Here is a 25,491-nt window from a genome sequence, read left to right as displayed (position 1 = left end):
ACTGTTTACACCAGAGTCTAACCTGAAATGATGTGGTAATACCTGGGACTGCCACAAGTATTTTTCAAGGCAACCATCCAGTTTTTTGTGTTATAGTTCTGTGTCCATAAATGAAGAGGTTTCTCTTAGCTGTTAGGGTAGATGGATAGTTGTCTCAAAAATACCATTTCCCTGAGGCAAGTGTATAGCAAGTCATTTAGTCAAAACTGTATTGTAACTCAGTAATTTGACTTTATTTGCTTAGTTGATTTGCTTTGTGCTTGAGGTAAGACACACATTACTACCTCATGTAATTCTTTTCTTAATACAGACAGAGGGACTGCGCCACATGTAGAGAATGGCCGTTGACATTTTAAGTTAGAAGTTTTCCTTGCAAGATTAAAAATTCTGCATATTTTTTTTCAAAATGCAATGATGAGTTCATGTTTGGTTTAGCACTGCAACCTATTACTTCAGTGCAGGGAGTTCTTTCAAGGAATTCCAAGCTTGAAAAGGTCAGTGAATGAATTTAGTATTGTTTAGGGAAAATAACTCCACATTTCCTTATTTAGCAGATTTCAGGGAAAGACTCAAGAACAGTTCTCCTTTATGGTGAGAAACACATCTGGAAAGTTTAAGTTCTTCTTAAAAGAACTTAAACTCTGAAAGAGAATATTATGATTTACATTTTCCATCATTTACAAAGCTTTTCCTATTTTCTAAGGAAGTTAATAGATACAGCTGTCTACTGAAAGGTGCATATTGGTAATAGATGTTTTTTTCTGGGTGGTCTTTCCAGTTAATATCAGAGGAACTGTATGAAATACATTTATGAGATTAAGAATTTTATCTGTGTATTAAACTAGCAATAGAAAGCTCACCATGACTCCAAGTTCCATTCAAAAATAAAAATCCAGACTGAAACCTCTTAAAGTCCCCGAAATGTTCTCCAATGTGCTGTTTCTCATTTTCATGCTGTTTCATCCGTTCATTTCTGGCTTTCAGGTGAATCAAAAACATAAGAATAATAGAATTTTGTTGCTCTGATGTTTCACTCTTTTGATGGTTTTGTTTCACTGGCTTCTTACATAATATTCATATCATCTAAAAGAGATAGCTCTCTTGTATGGACAATAGAAAATCTTCATTAGAGCACTTGAATAGTAAGCTGAATTGTTCAATATGTTCTTCATACTGTAATGTAATATCTCATTCAGTGAAAGGAGTATTCCGGCTGCACACAGTGATCAGCCTTGAGTACAGGAAGAGGATGAAGCAAAAAGTAGTCACCCCATTCACTTTTCCCCTCAGTTCCATTCCTATAAACCTTTTCAAGACCTTTTGGGAAAATCTTGCTGTACTTAACTGTTTGACAGACTCATCCTTCAAAATGAATTCACTAAGCCCCTGCCTTCCCTGCTGTTAGGAAGAGTTCAAAAAGGGCATCTCACATTGATGCCAGCAATATAGTTTTGAACTGTTCTTGGCTTGCATAGATGAAGATGAAAGACGAGATAGAGAACACATTTCAAATATGCCCAAGATTCCTTTTAATATCTGTTTCGTTTTGTTTTAATAACCGTACAACACTCTGTCATAAGGATCAGAATGGAAACAATTTGGGGGTTATCTTTTTAATTATCAATTATCTTTCAGTATTAACTGTTAGCCTACTAATCATATCTCAGAAATTTCAAAGAGTAAGGGTGTAATGAGGGTTGATTTGCAGACTTACTAAAGGACTAAAGTTTGTTATGATCAATATTAGCCTAAATTTCGTTTATATTGTCTCCAAATCCTGTTTTGAATTTCTTTTTCAAGGCTACTGTAGTTAAGACCTTAGACAGAGTTATATTGCACTGCAGAAGTGCTTATTTTCTACCTAGTTTTTATACTCCAAATACTCAGTTCAGATGAGCTTCAACAATCATAGACGCATAGATTCATTTAGGTTGGAAAAGACCTTTAAGGTCATCAAGTCCAACCATTAACCTAACACTGCCAAGTCCACCACTAAACCACGTCCCTAGGCACTGCGTCTACACATCTTTTTAAATACCTTCAGGGATGAGGACTCAACCGCTTCCCTGGGCAGCCTGTTCCAATGCTTGACAACCCTTTCAGTGAAGAAATATTTCCTAGTGTCCAACCTAAATCTACCCTGGTGCAACTTGAGGCCATTTCCTCTCGTCCTATCACTTGCTACTTGGGAGAAGAGACCAACACCCACCTCACTACAACCTCCTTTCAGGTAGTTGTAGAGAGAGGTAAGGTCTCCCCTCAGCCTCCTCTTCTCCAGACTAAACATCAGCATCTTTGCCTTTACATACTGACGGGTATGTATCTACTATAAATCGTTATCAGAGACCAGTGCATACAAGTGTTCTTTTTTCTGTAGTAAAAAATGCATTCAAAGAACCAAAATTTCCAGAAGTTATTGTTTTGGGAATACATTTGGAGAGACTTAGAAGGATCTGTCTGCCTGAGGCTGGGTGCTCAGTTCTTTCAGAATTTAGGATCCTATTAAATTCAATGCCTCTCTGAAAGCAAAATCTAAAACTTCTTTAAACTGTTTTATTTTCAGCCTTATTTCTGAATAGGAGTTTATATTTTTAATCTGTCATTTAGCGTTAGACCAAAGTAAATGAGTAACACTTGACCAAATCTTGTTCAAATAAGGCCTAAAAAATGTGATTCTGTATTCTGATTTTTTTTTAAAAATCTTTGCATTACAGTCTCATACACTAGTGTCAATGCCTATGATGTTTAGACACAAATCAGCCTAATCTTTACATGGCAACACATTGTTGCAAAAAGGAAAATGGCTTCAGAGTAACAAGAGCTTAGAGACAGATCATTAGCTGGAATGTCTGAGGCACTAAGCTAGCCTGATAGGGTTTGAGGCAGTTTCCAACGCCAACAACTGGCACTACCTTTTTTATTGCATAATTATTATTATCATTCAGCATCAGATGGTCTTCCTTCAAAAATAAAGTATCTCTACAGTGATGCTGAATGATAATAATAATTATGCAATAAAAAAGGTAGCAAAAGACTACTATTATTATTAAGAAAACCAGATCAATAAGTTTGTCACATACTGCTGTTATTTCCTGTTCCAGATTTAGCGTGATCATATGCTGTTCTTACAGCAAGGAATGTACTATATGAATCTGCCTATTACTAGTTTGCTGTCTCTTTCCTGATCTGTGTTTTGTCCTTATAACCTCAGATGGCCTGTAACAGCTGGCTCACATGTTAAGAATCGCCTGAAGGGCCTTTTGAGCCTGAATGATGGAACTATATATGGGAAAATTATTTTTCTACCCTTGAATGTCAGAAATCTTTGTATTCATATGTTCATATGGAAATACACTTCCTTCAGCTCTGTTGATGCATGGCAGTGCCTTCTCTAGTGTCTGTGACTTATTGAAGTGTGAATATCCACAAATATTCGTAGGAACTCTGTAGCTACTTAAACCCCTCAAGTCTAAAATGGTCTCAAGCTTCTCATTTTTAATGGAAAAGAAAGCATTTACATTTTCTTACAGCTTTGCTTTCAGTGAATGCTCGTACTTACATGAAGAGCAAGGATTCGCATGGTCTGAGTGGAAGAAATGTAAAGCAAGAAAATGTATGTTTGAGGGTCAGGTTAAGAGAATTTGCCTATCATTAGTTATGTCTTCTAGCTATGTCTACTACTATGGTACTTAAAAGATTTTGTAATATATTTAGTAGTCTTTTGAGAGCTGCTGTGATCTCAGATGTAGTGGTTTTGGCAGCGTGCAACGTATGATCATGAGACAGTGAAAGTAGTAAAAGATATGCTTGTAATTTAATTTCTCTTTAAAAAATGCTCTTTGAAATCACCGGTGAGTTCTTTAGTGCTCATGTGTCCGTTTCATTCATCTTCCCGTCTTTAGTGACAGGCAACAGAACATTAGAGAATTATTGGTGAAAGCTGTTTTCTGTAACCGTGTACAGTTAGTGGCATAGAAAAGCTCTCATTGGGTGCAGGTGAAGATAGTCGGCAGAGGCAAAGATCAGCCCTTGAAACTGGAAGCTGGGTGGATAAGAGGAAAGTGAGGACTATGACATTCACCAATATATGTTACAAACTAACTCTGAAAATAAATAAACGTTGTAATTGTATTTCTGAAGGATGACGCATCTTATCATCATCATACTTTACCACATTAAAATTGTCTGTTTTCCAAACAATGTACACAACTGAGGAAGAGATTCCCCATACTACAAGGAAATTAAATACAGAACAAAGAGCTAAAGCAAAAAAAAATTTGGCAAATAATTTTAAAATTGTCTTGTTGATATTTAGTGTTAAAATTTGGATCACTCAAGGGGTTTGAGAATTTTTTTCTAAAAAAAAATTAATATTTAACTTCTGAAAAATAAACTTACTTTAAGTGCTGAAGGCTGGGATCTTAAAATAGGATAGAACATTTAACAAGAACTTTTTCTCAGAAAACAGTTCCTTAACTATTAGCTTGTATTATTTGATTCTCTGCTGCTGGTGAAGTCTAATAGAAAACATTGTTCTGATCTCTCACAAAGATAAATTGGACTCTAAATTGTTAGGAGTATTGGGAATGTAAGGTTTATGATCACAGAGCAAAAAGGTGTAGGAGGCAGGTAAGGGCACATCTCTGAAGAAGACCTCTTGTTCTAAGAAAAATCAAGAGGCAGAAGGAATACAAGATGTAGTTCCATCGACTTATGGTTCATGTGCTCTTCCAGAAAGACAAATCCACATCAATCCGAAACCAGGTTTTCTTTCTAAAAAATTGATAATTATTTTCATCAATTTCCACTTTCAAATAATATATACACTGGTCTACAAATTGTATTTATTTTTTAAGAGTTAGTGTCTGCTTCCAGCAGCCCTCTGCATCAGCTAGCTCTTGCAGAAAGTATTTTAGAAAAATTATAAAATTATTGGAGTTTATGTTAGATAAACTAATAAATGAAAAAAAAAAAAAAATCTGCACCTAAAAGAGCAGGCACATTTATTTTCTCCCAGCCTAACTGAAAAGGAGCAATTTTCTACAGGCTTGTGAATCAGAGTATATGCTTAACATTAGATTACTATACAAAATAATAAAAAAAAAAAAAACAAGTATTTTCTGTTGTTTGCAAAGATACTGTTAACCTGCTATGTTCTGAATTTCCATTCAATTTTTGTGCTGAACATTTATTTCCCTCTGTTACATTTGGAAGTTGCTTTTATAAAGTCTTCCTACTGAGAAAGCTGATTAATTTTACAGGCATGCTTTCTGGAAACTGGCACTGCTTCTAAGAGCATACAATTTATACATGGGAACTGCAGGGTAAAGAGGAGAACTACATATTCAGGCATGCAAAGGCATAGCCAGACTTTTATTTCTTGTATTCATTTTATTAAAAGTACATAAAGTATTCTACCATTTTTATTCGTTTTTTTAAAAATTAATTCAAACAAAACAGGTTCAGTCAGAGGTTTATGCTAAACTTGTAGTTGCTGAGATTACAAACAACTATTATGTATCAACATTTTCCATGAAAAAATGTATATCATTCTATGGGAATTAATACATAATAAACAACAACTTGTTTATCTAAAATACAGCTAACCAATATAGATACAAGTTACACTGTGTCTATATTAATGACAAAGTGAAACTACATTTACAATAATTATATTGAAATAACTCAATTGAACCTATACCTTTCTGTCTCATTTGCAGAAGACCACAGTGGCTTCTTTTAGTATTAGGAATCTTGCAAATAAATCACCAATATTCGTGAAGTACCTGCAGTAGTTACTCTTTCTGTATTTCAGTAAATGGCACAAGGAAGTAAATACTTAATTCCTCTTAATAAGAGGATTTTATACACTATTAATCCCATTTTTAAGACTGTAGTGTCAATAAACATTTTTAGTTACTTTGTTCCAATTCCTTATCTATAAATTAAGCTATCAAGTCCTGTAAAAAATTGTTTCAGTTTTTTTGCCTCTAATGGATGTTCATCACCTGCTTTAGTCGTTAGAATTTTTTCTCCTCTTTATCTAGATTACTTGTTCTCAGACTGTGATTTGTGAACTGTTAGTGATCTGTGACCTGTGAGCCTCAAAATAAAATGATCTGCAAGCAAAAGCTATTCAGGACTGGGAAGCTTGAAAGCGTACTAAGTCTTTTTCAATAAGTACTGTGCAGAGCAAGAAACCTGGAGAACACATGAGTTTTGAAGATGCATTTCTTAATTTTTCATTTTGGGGGAATCATCAGTTTTTCTCTTGGAATAGCATGATAATTCACATTTTTATCAGAAATACTGTGCTATATTCTGCTTTTGTTGTTTCTTACAGCTTGTGTATTCTCACTGAATTTGGTACGAGTCTGGTTTAGAGGGATTAATGAAGACATTTATTAAATAAATGCAATGTATTATTACTTGACTCTTGAATACGGTTCTTTTCTGTACCGTATGCAAGGCTAATTGATAAGAATGTATTGTTCTAAATAGAACAGAGACTGACTGTCTCAGTTTCACCTATCGACCACTGAAAGCAAAATATTTTCAATTATTTAACCTCCATACTACTTTGTGCCATGTGTTCTGATTGTTTTAGAGGTTCAGCATTTCTTTCTTCATAATAGTTTTCATCATAAATACCATTTTTAGCTGAAACAAATCATTGAGCCTCAGCAATGGTGATAAACATATGGTTCTCTTGTGTGTCATTTTATACAGAATTATTTCAGCTCATTAATATTCTAAAATATGGTGTTTTGAAATGGAGATTTCTCTGAATGAAATGTCCTTTGTCTTTTAAAATTTGATGGATGAACTCTCTCTATCAAACCATGTTTTTTGAATGCCTGTGAACAGAATTTCGTTATATGATTTGTAACACCGATCTGAGAAGGAAATTTTATTTTCTCACAGCTCACTTAATATTGCTGGTGCTCTTTCATTTATTGGTGTCCTTAAATTATTTCTCAAAAAATTCAGGTTTTTACTGAGACATTTCTATACATACTAAACACTAACGTCCACACAACAGTTTATATGTTCGTGGACTAATGTGAAACAGGTGAAATATGGCAAATATTCAAAAAATTGTGTGTCTACCTTTACTGGATTAGTACTGTTAATAAATTCTGGACTGTGAAAGGTGAGTTACTGAAGATACAGATCATATTTTTAGCTGCTATAAATTGTTTTTTCTTTATCTATACTTATTAGTATTTCTTAATCATCTGCCCCACTGAATTTACAGATACCCATTATGGAAGAAGATATTGTAAGAGCTACTACCAGAAGAGCAATTCTTGTGGATGATAAAATAAATTTCTTGTGTTGGATCCTTAGCAGTTTTTGAACATTCTAAGTCCACATACTTTAAAAACCTACAGTGATATACACTCAGATATGTAATAAATGTCAGTTTCAAGTGTATTAAATAATTACATATTTTTCACTACAGGTGAAGTGTGATCAATACTGGCCAAGCAGAGGCACGGAAACTTATGGACTAATCCAAGTGACCCTTTTAGACACTGTTGAATTGGCAACGTACTGTGTTCGTACATTTGCACTTTACAAGGTATATAAACTTATATATACTTACAATATACTTTAAAATTTAAATGTAAGCAACTTTTTTCCTTCCCCATCCCTTCCCTTCCCTTCCCTTCCCTTCCCTTCCCTTCCCTTCCCTTCCCTTCCCTTCCCTTCCCTTCCCTTCCCTTCCCCTTCCCTTTCCCCTTCCCCTTCCCTATTCCTTTCCCTTCCCTTTCCTTTCCCCTTCCCTTTCCTTTCCCCTTCCCTTTCCTTTCCCTTTCCTTTCCTTCCTTCCTGCCTTCCTTCCTTCCTATCACTTTTTCCCTCCTGCCTCCCTGCTCTCCTTTATTTTGCTTCCTACCTTCCCTGCCTTTCTCCCTTATTTCCTCACTCCTTTTCTTCCCTTTCCCTCCTTCCACTTTCCTCCCTCATTTCCTCCTAGCAGCACTGAACAATGAGACTTCTTCTATAGACAGAGTGTATTTTTCTTAGAGCATGGTAAGTTAATACAGAGCTCTTAATATGAAAAACCATTTAACTGAATGAAATGCTAGCTAAAGCTCTGGCACTTGTTGTGGTGCATTACTGTGCAGTGTAGTTAAAGCTCATACATTGTTTGAATCCTACATTTTAGAATATAAGAAATATTTCCCTCCATAGCCTGACTTCTGTTTCTCTCTGGGCCCAATATGATTTAAATAAATACACTTCTCTGATATATATACTTCTGCAGTTGTTTCACTGAAAAGTACCACTATCACATCAAGTGGCAGTTCTGTCATGAAGTTTTTTAATTTCACAGAATGGTTCAAGTGAGAAAAGGGAAGTGAGGCAATTCCAGTTCACTGCCTGGCCTGACCATGGTGTCCCAGAACACCCAACACCATTCTTAGCTTTCCTGCGACGAGTCAAGACCTGCAACCCGCCTGATGCTGGACCTATGGTTGTGCATTGCAGGTAAGCCCAAAATTTCTTTCAAAGCATATTATGTCAAGATTACTGCTTTCTGTTTTGTTGCAAACGAAAACATTATCTTCTTTCAAAGATACTTCTGTCAAAGAAAAAGATGGGTGCATTGCAAATTGGGGACCTGAGTATGGCACTGCCTACTTGGATGGGCCAGAATTATTTTCTTTGGTCGGTTCAAGAGGAATTAATTTTAGAATATCTAAAGGTTACCACCCCCTCTAGTTCTGGCTTCTTACATATTGGTAAGCCAGCCATGGAAGCTGGTTATTTAAACATTTTTAAAGTGATTAAAAGAGGCTCTTGTAAATGAGACAGGAAAATAAAGTCAACAGGAAAACAAAATAAGCAGGACTTCAGTGTTGCAAGGCACAGACTGCTTAGAAAAGATCCGAGAACATGAAAGATAGACATTTAATATTTATTGAAACAACAGGGTTAGGAACGTGGAATAAATAATAATACAAATCTATTTATACAGTTTGCTGAGTATTTCCTGAATGGATCCAAGTCATTTTGTACTTGTATTTACAGGATCTTCAAACTTTTTGAATATTGACTAGAATTATAGATTGCCTTAGCTATAATTTCACCAGCTTGATCCATATAGAGCATACCTCCAAAGGTGTTCAGCAGTGAAGATGTTATGCTTTAAATCAAAACCAAAATTAATAGAAGAAAAACAGAAAAACAGACAAATTAAATTAGTTGTTAAGAGTCATACAGCAAGTCATTGGAAAAGATGAAGTAAAATACAAAGCTTATTATCACTCGGTTGTACTGATGAACTGCAAGGTCATTTTATTCTCTTTGTCATTGGTTATGCATGCATATTTCAGTGAAACTGGTGGTCAGGTTAGGTAGTATGATTTGATGCCTGTTGAGGGACTTTTTTTCTCAATTTCCTACTGATTTATTTATCGATACTCTATAATATGCATATCCTGGTAGTAAATTTGCTCTTTGCCTTATATATAGCTTCTTGAGACATTAAGATTTTAGGCACTTCATACAACCTATCCTCTACAAAGCAGTCTTCCACATATTCTATTATTTTAGCAAGCCTTTTAAATCCCACTCCCAGCAATTTGTCTATGAGCAGAAGAACTAATGAAACCAGATTTCTTGCAAATTTAGACATTTATGTCTCTGTATTTAAAAATTTTATGTGGCTAGGCATGTAGCAGCAGGTTTTGTGGACAGTCCAGAGTTTATGAATGTACTCATTAACTCATCAGTGTTAATGTGCTAAGTATCTAACTGATAGACCAATAAGAATAAGTTCCTAAAGTCTTTCATACAGTAGTAATGTTAATGTGGGTGTCTGTTTTCAGGCATATTGTAGCAACATTATATCTTGAGATTTGTATTGCTTTATCATTTTGAATTTGATGTTATTAAATTGGTAAAAAGAATCAGAAGAGGGACAACAGAGCGTCAGCACAATTTTTTTAGGCTAAAAGATATGTCTTTCATTCAGCAACATGAAAAACTTTAACGTTTAGTTGGAAATTAAAGTACTGGACATGCCTAAACATTTCATTTCAAGCTCACAAAAGTTTTCATTTTATGTTGAAACAAAAAAGTAAGCAAGTTTCACGTTATCTATTTTTTCTTAGAATCTGCTTTGAGATTTTTCTTTCTTCTCTTCTCTGTTGCACACTTCGTAAATTTCTCCATTCCACTCCCTCTTTTGCTTCTCATACTCAGTCATTTCACTTTTTTTCAATTTTTTTCTCTCCAGTGTCTAGACTGCTCTTTATTCCATACATTCATCTAATTACATTTTATTTCTGTCCTTCAATTCCACTCTTTTCTCAAACTCATTTCACTGTTTTTTACCATATTGCTGGACCATTTCAATATGAAATATGTTCCTACATGTCTTAGTATTTTCTCTGAAGAAGGATCATTGTTCTAATGGTAGCATTCTCCTGACAATTTTTGTCATGCATCACCTTTCCCTGCCTTCTAGTAGTCACCCTTTTCCACTGAGATATTTTACCTGTTCTTGACAAACTCTTACTTTTCATTTCTTCCTTTGCCAGCCCCTAGTGTGCCTCTGCAGCCTCTTAAAAAAAGTCCTCTTTTCCTTGTTCTGTATCTTATCTATCACTGTCTCCCATTTTGTGTTCAGGTTTCTCTAAGTCCCTTCTCATTAAAGCTCATGTACTACCATCATTCAGATATCAGAAGTATTTCAAACTTTCTCCACTAGAGCAAAACAATGTAATACAAGACCATATCTTGTATCTTTGCCTACGGTAGGCAGTACTTTTCCAAGATACCCCATTGAAGGGATAATCTTAGTTTACTTCCCAGTGGGAAAAAGAGATTTATAGTGAGGAGTGTAAGACATATGAGACAGCACTGATACCTTCTTTTATGTTTGTTTCAGTATCTAACAAACTGTCAGAGCTCAGGAAATTATAATAATTACATGTTATAGAAGTATAAATACAAGGGGGTTTACCTTTCAAAATACGTTTGGTAAAAAGAAAGAGTAGGTATGAAGCAGCTGTGGCAGCGATTTTCTGCAAAGCTTTTAACCCATAAAAACCTGAAAATAAAAGCTAGCAGGCAACTAAGGGAAAAGCTACTTGTCTATAATACATCTGTGAATTTAGCTCAGAGCTTCTTACTGCTCAAAAGCTGAGCTCCTTTTCACTTTTGATTTGGGTCAACACCCAGTAAAAGCAACAGGATCCTGCCTGGGTGAGGAATAAATAAAAGAGCCAGCTATCTGCATTTTGATCCTTGGAGAGTAACCCCCTATTTATTCTGTATTTATAAGTAGGTATTTTAAGTGAGAGGTTTAGCCCAAGCTTTTCCTGACTGCATTCCCCACATCTGCCTTAATATTGACCAACAGCTGTCTTTCAGTCCACTTCATGTTAAAAGATTAAGAGGTTTTTCCAGTTTGCTTGGTCATTTTGGGATATGGCTATATATCCTAAAGAGAATCAAGGTAGTCAGAGATCTGGTTCACAAGTATGGCCCCGGACAAGTTTGTATCAAAGCCTCAGTAGCTGATAAGCTAGTTTAATATCCTGTTCCTAGGAAATGGTTGTTGAGTGTATGAAGAATTTATTTAATAACTTACAGTGTGCTTAGTGGGAAGAAGTCTGAGGTGAAAACAAGTGACAACTGAAGAACGCACCCTGTAAATATTTGAGTGCACTCTGTGCACACAGTAGTGACCAGAAAAAAAATGTATGGTCTTAACTTGTGAAGTTACCTGTGAATATAAGTATTACCATTCAAAATTACTAGACTTTATAAGACATGTTTTGATAACTGAATGTCAAACAAATGCAAGTGGAAGTCTTCATAACAAATTTTGTGTGATGACAGCAAAGAAAAATACTGAATTATATGATCGGAATTTACAATAACATGAGTAATTATTTGTTACTAATGTGCATGCAACAGGCATCTTTGCATGTCATTTACATATCTACTTATAATTGTTTGGTTGCCTGTGCAGTATTGAATTTGAATCTAATGTAGAATTCTAAAACATGTTGAGAAATGTCATATGTACATTCTACAGGTCAAAGGTCTTACTTATGCAGAAAAGTTGGCAGATTTTTAAGCCGCAAAGGTAATTAAAATATAATTAAAGCTACATTATTTTTAAGGAGAAAACATAGATCATTGCTGAAAGGATTGTGAAGCACCAAAGGTGACATCAAGGCCTAATTTAAATGCAGAATTTTTTATTTATGTAATCAGATATTCTGGTAGGACTACCTGTATGAAAAAGGTGTAGTAGTAATAATATAAATTCATAATGCCATTGCACTATTTTTCCAGGAAAAAAACCTATACTTCTCTGTCTATATCCACCAGGAAAGATAGTTTAGCAAAGCCCAAATCAAAGTAAAGTTAAATTTAGATATATATTCTTTATGAACTGCCATGTTCCGTGATCCTTGCTTGAGTTACATTCTCCCAAAGACAGCAGTATCATTATTTTAGTGTGAGATTTGGTAGAGAAAAGCAGCTAAATCAAAGGTAAAGCTGGATGCAAAAAAATATAACAACACAGAAGAAATTTAGCAATCCCATCCTGTTTGTAGATACTTTTCATAATGTGTGTGTTCAAATCTCGACTTGGCTTATTTAGAATAACTCGTGTGGAGATTTTTCTATGGTGGTTGAAATACGTGATGCAAGTAGATGCTTTTTCATTTACAGACTGTTATATTTCAAGACTGTATCCCTTCAGTCCCTTTGCACAGAAGTTGAGTAATATCACAATCCAACTGGTGTCTCTGCATGACTTGCCCTAATTTGCAGAGCTGATCTAGAAAAAAGAGTTTCTTTAATGAAAAAATGCAAGCTTAAACCCTAGGACTCTGCATTGGTGAGACTGTAATGTGTGGTCTAATGATAGTGGGGAAAGCACACGGTTTTGTTTGAAGATGGATTAGTGCAGGCAAACAGGTGCTAATCAGATCACAATAAAATAGCACCGGAGGGTGTTTGGAGCTTTATGCCACTATGTTTTCAAAACATCACAGAAACTTTAGTAGTTGGTTCAGTAACACTACATGAAAGCTTAACATGTAAGTGCAATGCCATATGTTTGAATCTCTCTTTTTAATACCAGCACCAAGGGGTGTATCTTTAAGATAACTTTGTGAAGTTTTGGCAGGCACTGTTAATGCTATTGCAGACAGAAAAACTTGGATGTTTGGAAGAATATGACTGGTTTAAGTAAATCAGTGTCTGAGTATACTAACATAACCAGTTAGCACAGTAAAAACGAATTAATTTTCAAAAAATAACAAAACCCAATGTGATCTTGTATTTCTTAAAGTAGAATACTTATTTTTTTTTTCAATGTTTCACAATAAAAAACAAAATTTAAAAAAAATATATAAATCTAAGTCAATGATTTTCCAGTCGATTGTTTTACTTCACCTCTGTATCTTTTGAACCTCCATACCACTTTTACCACATGCCTCACAAGTGCTCATTCTCTAATCCTGGCAGTGAGTAGGTTGCAGATGACTGCCTATCCTTTTTCACGGTGGGGGAAAAAAATCCAGTACATACTCAGAAATATCTCAAAGGAGACTGAAAAATACTAAAAGCTTCCTCATCCCTTCCCTCTCCCTACCCTGAGAACAACTCAGGATCTTTCCTGACTTCCCTGGATAGCTGAAAGCTCCGGAGAGGAAAAGATAATAAAGGCATTTTAGTGTGACAAATATTTTAATATCACAAATATTCTAAACTTTCTCTGCTTTACCCACATGTCTTCATCCAGCAGCTATTGGGTTGCTACTATATATTAGACTGTCCTGGGTATAATCCATATATGAAAACACTGTAATAGTATTTTCTCTCCAGCTGTTAGCTGTACGTCATCATGTATCTCATTAAGGCAACTTTTTTCTCAAAGTCTTTGTTCACAAATAAAAGGCAAAGGGCAAGGGATAAGGCTGTTGTTAGATTCTCTTCTTAAAACAATGCATAGTCAGTGACTCTGCTTAGGATGTTGTGTTCCTCTTAATATAAAAATACAGCAATGAATAAATGTCTGTGTTTTTCATTGTATTCCCTTTGTATTGATAGTCTCAGTTACTCTGACCATATCAGAGTAACTGGGAGTCATTTCATTTCTACACATACCTTTGTTCTCTGGAGTTATTTCATTTCTACATGTGCCTTATACAAAATACACCAAGGCTTGCAGAGTTTGATACCTTGAGAGCTTGATCTCTGTTTAATGAACTGGAACTGGATTCTCTTAATTTAGGAAGTTTTGGATGGTTGTTCTGTCTTCGTTTAGTTGTTGGAATTGTAGAATCTACTGGAAAATGAGAAAGAGTCTAGAAGAAAGGTTGATAAATGCTAGCGGGCAGAAACAGACTGATGTCCCACCAGCACACTGATTGAGGGGTCATCAGTATAGCAAGACACTACTTGATAATCACTTGTGTAATGAGTGGCATCACAGAGGGACAGGAGTTGGGACTTGCCTCCATATTCTCACCATAAAAACTTTCAAGGTTGTGAAAGTTTAGATTCCAAAAGCTTCACAGTTGAAGACCCTGACTGTTTTATGCTGAACATACAAGAGTTTTCACCTAATTACTGTATTACGCGCATGTAGTTATACAGACAAAAAGCAGAGCCTCCATCTGTATGCTGATAGAGCCAGTGGTGGTAATAATGGAATTTTTTTTCTCTGTTTCGAATTTGAGTGTCATTAGTTAGGATCACCTTGATTGCAAAGATGCCAGTTACCTTCTCCAACTGATCACTCTTTAACTTAAGGGCAGTCTGGGTCTTATTAGCTTAGGTGTCTAATTTGTGTCCTAAAATTTAGGTGCTCACATATGAAAACCTGGAAAGATGAACAAGACAAGTATTACCATACAGTAGTTAATGTGACAGTGTGCAGGGTCCTTAAAGATTTGCTAGGGTACCTTGACGTTTTTAGTTTGAATAGGAAAATACTATGCTACATTACCTGGAAATTCTCCATGGGTCTCAAACACCAGCAAACTGATGCTGATCCACTTTCAAGTTTTGTCTTAAGTTAGAAACCTGTTCTGCACAGCAAACCAGCCTTTCCTAAAACCTGAACTGAAGGTGCTGTATATACAGTATGTGCTTCCATTGTTTATAAGCATAAAAACTCAGTAAGTATCACTAGAACCATTATTAGAATTCAAAAGCATACAAATAACAAATAATAGCAGTATTTCTTTATGCAGGTTCAAATAATGGAAAATACCTACTTGTGGTCTTTTTGATTAAATCAGTCCTATGTGTATAACGCCATCTTTGGTTGGCACTTAACCTGTAGTTCAGGGGATTATACCCCCACTGCTGTGACTCAGGGCCGGATTATCTTTTGAAATCCTAAAAAGTTGCTATGACTGCATAGGGCAAGATTTTGTTTCTGGTAGAAGTCAGACATCTGTAAAGGACCGTAGTGAATGCTACTACTAGATAGAATCAGTGGTCTGTCTAGGCCAGTATCCTGCCTCTGACAACAGCAAATGTCAGAACTTTCAGGGGAAAGTATAAAACTCCAAGGTCAATAATATTTCAGTAAAGTTTCCTCCCAAGCAACAAGCAGTTGGTGACTAGTTTAGCCCTACTTCATGAGGATTTCAGTTATTTTCCCTCATTGTTCCTTTAGCTACCTAGAGAAACTGGTGGTTAATTTCTTGTTCATATCCATGATTGTACCCACATTTTAAAGAACAAAACCAGAGAGTCTTATCTTTGACTTTTTTTCTTGTCTAAGTATTATTCTCTGACAAGTAGTTTCACACATCATGTTAGAAGATATCTATTTACTGTTATTTTGAACATGTGTCTTCATTTCGCTAAATGTCTTTGGATGAAGGGAGAAAAAAGAACATTCTTTAACGCTGTTTCTTGTTTTACATGTCTACAACTTTCTCTTGTGTTCATCCATCGTAGCAAACTAGGACAGCAAAATATCTTAACCTGCTCAGTACTTGCTATATGGACAGAGGTGGCAGGCAATCCTCACATGCCTTTTTTGCTGTCTCTGCTCCCCCGTTTGTGACGTACCCTTTTTCTGTAGCCTTAGTAACAGTAACTACTCCCCAGTCTTTTTATTTTTTTTTTCCAGTGGAGGTACTGAGGCCTGATTTGGATTCGGCCAACAAATGGTTTCAGCTGAGCAGGTCTCCTGGAAACTGATGACTTTCTACTCAGTGAAATAACCTGCCCCTTATTAAAATGTAATAATTTTCTGTAAGATCTTTTTTTCAGAAGCAATGCCTTTTCCATGTGTTATCTCAAATTACAAATATGTTGGTACTGATAATTATTTCCATATATATATTATCATGTCCTACAAGGCCTGTAATTTCCTTTGACCTAAGCTGTAGTTTGATACATTATTTGATCAGCGCTCTTAGTGAGTCATTTTATCCATATGTATTTAGTTAATTGGTTATTTTTCTCCCCGCCCATGTTTATATATAATATACTCTACAAAGGAAAAGGAAATCTGACTGCTTGCAGCTGAGTCTAGTAAAAGAGCAATTAGGTTCTATCAGAGCCAGCAGCTGTCCATAATGAATTCTGAATTAAAATTATGAGTGAAGAAAAGAATCCAGCCATCTGCAGGAAATGTGAAAATATTTTTATAACCCAATAGCTGAGTTCTGGAAAGGGGTATCTCTGAGATTTCCCAGCTGTACCTACAGTAAATTCTGGAATATCCATGGACACACGGTATACTGGAACACATTGCATCAACTTGGCTATCCGGCATGTTTGGCTAACTTCGAACAGGCTGTATTTTTATCTAAAGTGATCAGCATGAAAGCCTCTTTAAATCATCTCGCTGTGTCTCTAGAACTAAAATGCAGCTTTAAAAATAGTCCTATTATCTTTTCATGGAGGCTTTCCAATCAGTATTTTGCCCTGAATATTAATCTTTCTTTGTTTTTCATAATTTTATAGACTTACTTCAGGGTCTCATCACTTATTATCAGATTTTGTCAATGGCTGCTCTTCCAAGTGAATCCCCCATTGTGGTGCCTATTTTTTTTGTCACCTGAATTTTAAAAATAGATTTAACTGTTTAAAAATTGTCATAATACTATCCAAGCTTATTTTACAGCTACTTTGAAACTTCTGCACCAAAACACCCATGATTTTCATTAATACTTGTCCACAGTATTTGCTCATAAAGTTCAAAATCCTGCAAAAAAGAGAGAGATTAGTGTCCAACCTCTGAATGACAAATTGTGATTAAGAAAAGTGAAATGCTTACTGGTATTAACCTCTCACAACCTGATTTTCTACTACATTACAGAGAATTCATGCTGGTATAAAGACTGCTGAGGTTAAAGAAAAGAAACATCAGAAGTATTACCAGTAACCAAGCTCTTCAGCTGTCAGTGGAGTATTGTCAGAGATATTGAAAAGGGTGTTTATTCTTTTCACCACTTGGTCTAAGAAAACAGAAGCCCAGCAAGAGCCTTGATATGAGCTCATCAGAGAAGCCTCATAGTTGTTTCTTCTCCATTTTCTGCTGTGAAACATCTCACTGCATTATTACCATATTGCAACCGTTTCGATTGAAACCAAATCTAAGGTGGCAAGATCATGTTTGTCGCATTCTCTGAATGTATCCTCTAGATATATCAGTTCTCCATGGAAAAGGAAGAGACATCTTGAGATGGAGATCCAAAACAGTGGGTCTTCTGCTAAAGTCCCATCATCTTCAAGCTTGAGGACTAATTTCTGGTTATTTACAAGTTTTCAAAGTAGGAAAAAAAAGGAAAAAAAAAAGATTATTAGACAGGTAGAGCCCAGTTCATTTAGGGCTTTGAACTGTCGTTGGTACTGAAAAAAAAACCAACGTGGACTGAGGAGACCTGGTACTATGTCTTCTTTTTTGCTTTGTACTTACCAGATGAATTACTGTGTCTGGATGACAATCTGGGACCTCATCACTGTTCTGGCAGTCTAAAACCCAGGCATAACAAATGGCAAATGGTAGTGTTCTGACTTTAAAAATAAGGACCCTGAGGGCAGCCAGTGTTAAGAAAAATAAACCATTGTTGACCAGAATAGGTATACAAACACCTAGAATCAGGAAGGGGTCCAGAAGGACTCTGAAACTAGGAAGCACCTTAGTGTTCAGCAAGTACTTTCAAGGTCATCCTGTTATCCAGTACTACAGAACACATTTCTTCCCACCTTCTTTAATTCATTTTCAGATAGCATCACTTCACCTTCCTATTCCCCACAGAGACAGGGTAATAGCTCTTCTACATGTTCCACATGAAAATGTAATCAAAGCACAGAAATATGCAAAAGTACAAAACAACTCCTCAAAACGTTCCACCCTGAGAGCACAAAACAGGTTGAAATGCAAAGAAAGCAAGGAGTAGTTGTTAGCAGCAAGCACCATAATTTCTGTTCATTGACTTCTTTGGTGTGCTGTAATCTTCACTTTTATTTATTGATGATAGGATCACGGTGTACTTCCTCTCATAAATTACCCAGAAGTATCATTTTCTGTTTTTACTACAGCTGTTCATGCATAGATCTGTCTTTAATTGAAGGTAATGAGTCACAGTAAGATGTGTTTTTAAAATTAACCTCAAAATACATTCTTTTTCTAAACTCCATTTCACTAAACTCTATTTCAGTAAATTTTATATCTTTCTTTAGTGGAATGCATAATGACAAGAATACATTGTGAATGCACAGTACAAAGAGTGTAAAATATACACTGAAACTCAACAAATCTCACAGAGAAGAGATATTTAGGATAGTTACTCTGATGCTAAATACAGAATGCAATACACTGAATATGCAAGATTGTATTTAGAAACGTAGGAAAATAAGGAGGAGGATATCAGAACTGGATTCATTTTTAAATAAGAAAATCACAGTAAATCCTTGTGCACAGATAAAACAGTAGAAAGAAATACAGTTTATTTTAATTTCTTTTCTTTATATGTCTGAGTAATTGAAGAAATCAGGTGATACAGTGATTTACAGTAAGGTGTATATATAAAAATCCTCTAAGAAAAGTAGGATATTGCTATATAAAGTCAACAACCAACTCTGAAGGGAAACCGAGATAAGAAAAAGAAGTGGTACGAAATAGGGTCAATGAACGTTTCAGTTGTCATATTATGTAATTTCTGCTATATTCCATCTCACAAGGAGAACAGTAAGAGATCTTTTTTTCACCAACAGTTTGCGATTTCAGGAAAGAAGCAGGCAGAAGTACTCTGTGATATTCTGTCCCTTTTAAGGAAGAAAAAGTAAGGATCAGAAATGGTGCTGTCCCTTTTCAATGGCATAGTTCCTAAAAGTGTCAGGTACCCAAAGGCAGAAGTGTTGATTGAAAGGAGGAGGTCTAGATGATCTGATTAGCAGATGTGGGGGTGGAATGCTTGTGCTTTCTTTAAGTATATGAGACCATGAGACCAAATTTAACAGTTCATTTAAGCTTCTCTCCCAGAGCATGTCTAGAATGTTATTGTCTTAGAGTGCCTATTCCAGAAAGTCTAATAAAAGGATTTCTGTAGAAGTTGTGTCTGTAACTTGTTGGTTAATAACCCTTAATAGATCCTTTCCTCCGTGACTTTCTTTTTGGCATCCATGGTATTCTGCAACAATGAGTTTCACAATTTAATTATGTACTACATGAAAAACTACTTCCTGTTTGTTTTAAATTCATTTCATTTCATGACCCTATTTCTTGTGTTACAAGCAAAAAATGAGTATTCATTTCCTTTTCACCTCCTCCACATAACGCATGGTTTTATGCCTTTCTTTCATATCTCCCTTTCTCTTGAGTCTTCTCTGCTCCAAGCTGAGTTATCTAATTTGATTAACCTCTCCTTCATACATTGTCATTGTCTGTGATATGTTTCTTCACCTTTATGATTTCTCTACCATTCTTGAGGTGGGCCATACTGCTTGTCATGGAGGTGATGCAAAATGTCGGTCATGGGAAAATTTGCAGAATCCTTCAGTAAATAGTGGATTCACAGAGTGGTGAGTGAATGAATGAGTGTGAGAGTGAATAAAGATATCACACAAAATCCTTCCAATTAGTTCTACAGAAACCTCCTAAATCTAATTACAGTGCAAAAATGTAACTTCAGGTAAATGGCTGTCACATTTTAAAAGTGTGCTCAGAAGTTACCTGTGGCTGTAATATTTGTAGTTTCACATGTTATTTTAAGAAGCTTTATACGACTTCAGTGACAAATATGGTTGCCTCCATGCATAGTACAGAGATGAAGAAAATGCAATGGCTGAAGTCTTTTGTTTGGTGAAGGAATATACCTAAAGATGTGTTGTATACCATACTTGATTGCTGGTATAACCACAGTGAGAAGAAAAGAAAGTCATTGTGCACTTGCAGATCTATTCTCAAAGATGTCTTATTTATAAGCGGTACCAGAATTCTTGAAGCAATCCAGTATCTCTTCTAAAGTGAAATTTAAGTTTACGTCTTTGCACAAGGTCTTTATGCTATCTCAGTCATCCAAAAGGATTGTATCCCTCCAAAAGGATGTTCAATGGTTTCATAAGAGGCTTTTTTGCTGCTTCCTGGACAGGAGGGTGTTTTTCGACTGTGTTCTAATTTTCTAACAGGAAAAAGAGAAAATAATCTCAATATTGCCCTTGTCAGAACTGCTACAGAATTTCTCTGGGATTGGAATCTAATTAATTATATGAAGTTCCTCAATAAAATCCAGGCAGTTTTATATGTTTCCCATATCAGAAGCAATTTTATGTACTTTCAGTTCATAAATGCAAGCTTCATTCAATCTGAAACTGTAATATTCAATAAAATTTTCCCCTGATATGAGTCAAAAATGTCCTAAATGATTTTTGGTCCATATTTTACTGTCTTTGCTTCCAATTAAATGATCTGTGAATACTGGCAATTACACTGCCTTCCTTTGCCAAATCACTGAAGTATCAGTAAAGGGTCATCATTTAAACAGCTACAAATTAATCACAAAAGCCAACCTTTAACACATCCATACAGTGATTTTAATGTGGAATAGCCCCCTTATGCCTCTTAATTTTTCTTTTTGTAAATTGCAGCTGTATTGCATCACAGGACATTAAGCATGTTTCAGCTCATGGGACTGAGTCAGTCATGTTTTTAGAAATTGAAAACAAATGTTATAATAGGATAAATGATAATATTTGAAGAAATAACAGTTTCCTAGTAGGCATGTCTATTTAATAGATTGCTTAGGTTTTCAGCTTGTAAACATAACAGTATCTTTCACTAGTTGAAATGATAGAATATTTTTTTAAATTCTAAGTTTGACAGTAACACCAAAAGATGGAAACCAAAAAGCCAAGAAAGCCCATAACAAGTGTAGAATTAATTTCTGAAATTATTCTCATTAGCAGAAAATAGATACAAAATTTTTTTTGAGGTTCTAGTGGCGTATTAGTGAGGATTCAAACTGCATGGCTTCCCAGCAGTGTATTGGTACCATATTAAGAAGTCTATATGATAGCAGAAGAGAAGGAGAAATGGGATAAAGGTAGGATAGTTTCTTGCTCTTGTATAGGAAGCTATTGGAGTTTGGAATTAGAAGGTATGTGGGGCCAAAGAGGGAGAAAGTTAAAATATTCATAGCATTGGTTCCATTTTTACTTGGAAAGGGAAAAGGGTAGTCTGGTAGACACACACGGCTCATTTATAATTGGCAGAGTTGGAATGTCCTGAACATCTTAAGGTAGTAAAATACCTTGCTGGATAAAATAATCTGGAGAGGAGTGTGGTCAGGAGCCCAGTGGAGACAAATGCCTCAGAAAAGGTACTGTGTCAGCCCCTCCATCTTCATCATCAGAACATTGGTGTATAGTAATGTGTTTTGGTCTGGTGTCGTGATCTTCACAACCTCTGCATAAACCTGTAAACTAGCAAATATCTTCTGTGGTACAGTATGCTAATAACTATTTCTCTTTGAGTTTTCTCATGGGAAGAATAAATATATAAATGATAATACAAGACGTGAAGAGAAGAAATGAAAACTGTTTGTTCCAGCTGAAAGTGCAAGCTTTTAACTGAGTTGGAATTTTGCAGTTGTGGTCTGTAGGTACCAGTGAACCTTTTAATGTCTGATCCGAAAAATAGCGTATCCAGTTATAAACACAGTGCTGGAACATTAATTCATTAATACATGATAAGAAAGAGAACCATATTCTAAACTACTGAGAACAACTGCACTGTCAAACCTTCTTATTTCTCGCTTGGCCAGCACTTGTTAGGCTGATAAAAACTGAATGTGAAGAGGTGGTGTTTAAGGAATGGTTTAAAACTTCATATAAATCAATCTGACACACAAATGTGTGCTACTTGTGGTGATTTCTTTGCAATAAAAAAAAAAAATAGGCAATTTTTTGAGGTTTTTCTCCATTATTATTACCAATGTTAAGGTCACTAAGGTTTCCTGGAATGCAGAGCTTTTATTATACAAGGTAAATGAACTCCCATTTAGCTAGGCGAACCATCATTTCATTTGTCTGTATATTTTCTTTCTCTACAACTCCCACTGATCAATATCATCAATTGGTAAGTTTTCTTAAGCTCAGAATATTGATTAATTCTTGTCAGAGTGGCATCTAAGAAAGTTGAGATTGATGCATTTGGTCTGTTAGCAGAAGTCCTCAGCTGTTTGAAGGGGATCTGCTTCTGGGAAGAGTAACTGGTCACAAGAATACATGATTAACAGTATTTTAAATATGGAATCTTAGAAACAAAACTTACCTCGTGTGAGACTAAAACATCCTTCTGCTCTGTACTTCTTTCTGATTTGGTTGTAAGTAAATGCAGTTTGCTGGTAACTGGCAAAGATTCTTAAAGCGTCAGCAAGAAATAAATGTTTACCCTTAATTATCGATTTCAGGATGGACTTGTGATATTTAATATCTCATGAAAATATAGGAACTGTGAGAAGATCTTGTTTTTTATATAATTGTCCTCCAGAAGCTGGGTTGTAATTATTTTTATTTCTTTCTATCTCTTTTCAAAAAATGGCAGTTTGTGTTGTCCTTAAATATCCTTGACTTAGATAACGTCAGTGTCTTGAGGGTTTATAAACTGTTGCCTACTATACTATGTACTGCATTTCATGTCACTAACTGAAAACTGTTAAGCATTTAGAAGTCCAGAAACTATCATTCATTGTCACAGACATTATGTGATCCAGGATATAGAAATGATATGCAAAAACCATTATATTTTACACCTGTGCTTTATATATCTACCTGTATACAAATAGTTGAAGAAAAACTTCATAAAGTTCAGTCATATACATGGCTGCAAAAAGACAGTCATCCATATGAAGATTTGATTTTTTCATATTCCTTCTACATCATCCCTGTTCAGTTATGCCAAATGTGTAATAGAGGGTCATGTATGACTAATAGTAATCATATCAAGGTGAGAACTGTAAGCCTTTTTCCTCTCCTGATTATATAACATTGTCCTCAAGAGTTATTAAAGGTAGCCCGTGCATGTTACAGACAACACCTTTAAGACAGGGAGGGAATGACTGAAAATCCTTGAAAGTCTGGCACATTCTGACAGCAGGTATCATAAAAATAAACTATTGAGACAGGTTTAATTCTCTTAGATCCAACTGAATATTTCATGATCAAGGTTTATTCCTGTGCCATGCCATTCACAGTAGCTGACCCATGTCTTGTTCTACCCTCAAGCCCCACCAAAGAGGGGAAAGCAACTATCTAGCTCAGAGTTGTTCCTGAGGAATCCCTTACTGCGCAGAGAGCTAAGAAGTAGTAGTTTCTTTGGCCTCAACAGGATTGATGTGACTTCACTTCAGCTCCTGCCTAAAACCAACAACTGACTTAACTCAGCACCTGTGAGGAAGCACTAACTTTGCCTCTGCCTGAAAAATGTTACTCACCGAGTCTGGAGAGTAATTCAATGCTGTGATTTCAAGCTTTGTCTTTTAAGCATATTTTAGTCCTTTTATGACTTGTCCTTTGAAATAATGTGACAACTGAGCATCCTGGTCCAGGTTCTGGCCATTCCAGATATTTCTTACATTTTCCTAGAGATGCAAGACAGACATTGAAGTGGCCAGCTTGGGGTTTCTCCAGCCTACAGCTAGCACAGCTAACTAGGCATGGCTCTGCATTGCAAAGAATAATAGTATGATCTGGCTAAGTGAAAGAGCAGAGGACAGAACAACCTGTGTTAATAGGAGCCCCATTGACAGAGTTGGGAGAGGGATAGAAAGTTTACCTCCAAAGCATAATAGAAATATGTAAGACTCATTTTCTGTAACATTATTGTTTGCCAATAAATTCACCTCTGTAAACAGAATAGCAACAACAGCATGTTTAATGAGACAGAAATCACACTACAAATAAAGCTTGAATTCTTAGAGGATTCATCATCTCCAGTAATTTCCAATGTTAAGAGCATATATTCCTAGAACATGTTGCAATGTGTTTTATTTCTATTATATTCACGCCTGAAACTGCAAGATGCAAAGATCTCATATAAAAACATTCCATGTTCGCAATTGCTTGTAATGGGCATTAAAGGAGTTTACTTATTTCAGGGCACCAGCCTCTTTCATAAAAGCTGATGTTCATATGCAGAAAAATGTGCTGTTCAAATCAGCGTTACGAAACTGTAAAATTTGAATGCCACAAAAGTAAGCACAATGCATGAAATAGTCCTTCATGTTTTCCCTCCTGTGTTCATTTCTTTTAGTGCTGGAGTCGGCAGGACTGGGTGTTTCATTGTGATAGATGCCATGTTAGAGAGAATAAAGCATGAAAAGACTGTAGATATTTATGGCCACGTAACTCTAATGAGAGCGCAGAGGAATTACATGGTTCAAACTGAGGACCAATACATCTTTATCCATGATGCACTGCTGGAAGCAGTGACATGTGGAAATACCGAAGTGCCAGCCAGAAACCTGTATGCGTATATCCAGAAGCTGACACAGATAGAAACAGGCGAGAATGTCACAGGAATGGAACTGGAATTTAAGGTATTGGGATTTTATGTTGCGGGGAACAAAAAACAAATGGTTTAACACTTAATGCTGCTCTGTCCTCCACCAGTTGTTTCCAGTAATCAAAAGATAAGACATTGGCAGGCTAAAGTTTTAAACTAGGAAGATGATCCTTTGTAAAATGTACAATTCTATCCTCAATTGGTGTCCAGACAAGAACCATTCAGTGAGGTTGGTTTAACCGTGCTGTTCCTTTATTGTTTCAATAGCTTGAAATGTGTGTTTGTGTAACAGTTTAATATTCAAATTTGTCCGTATGCATTAATGGAGCAGACATTAAACTTCTAAAAGGTGTTAAAAGAAGCTTTACAAATATTTAGGTAATGAAATAGAACATGGAAAAGTAAGCATCTGAAATTGGAATTATTTGTTAATGGATAATGAGCAGAGATCACCAAATCTGATAATGTCA

General features: G+C 35.7%; 1 protein-coding gene across 1 annotated transcript in view; it reads left to right on the top strand.

The window, feature by feature from the left end:
• Positions 1 to 25,491, top strand: part of PTPRD (protein tyrosine phosphatase receptor type D) — a gene marked incomplete at both ends in the record, with an annotated part of 284,855 nt that overhangs the window by 243,856 nt on the left and 15,508 nt on the right. The window contains 3 exons of the mRNA XM_082335622.1: positions 7,466 to 7,585; positions 8,345 to 8,499; positions 24,770 to 25,055. Of these exons, the coding sequence (XP_082191748.1) occupies positions 7,466 to 7,585; positions 8,345 to 8,499; positions 24,770 to 25,055 (561 nt within the window). The remainder of the gene's footprint in view (positions 1 to 7,465; positions 7,586 to 8,344; positions 8,500 to 24,769; positions 25,056 to 25,491) is intronic.

The sequence above is a fragment of the Platalea leucorodia genome (assembly GCF_965183815.1).
Source record: "Platalea leucorodia genome assembly, chromosome: Z".
Classification (NCBI taxonomy): Eukaryota; Metazoa; Chordata; class Aves; order Pelecaniformes; family Threskiornithidae; genus Platalea; species Platalea leucorodia.
The sequence above is the reverse complement of the archived record's forward strand: the minus strand, read 5'-3'. Positions and strand labels throughout refer to the sequence as shown.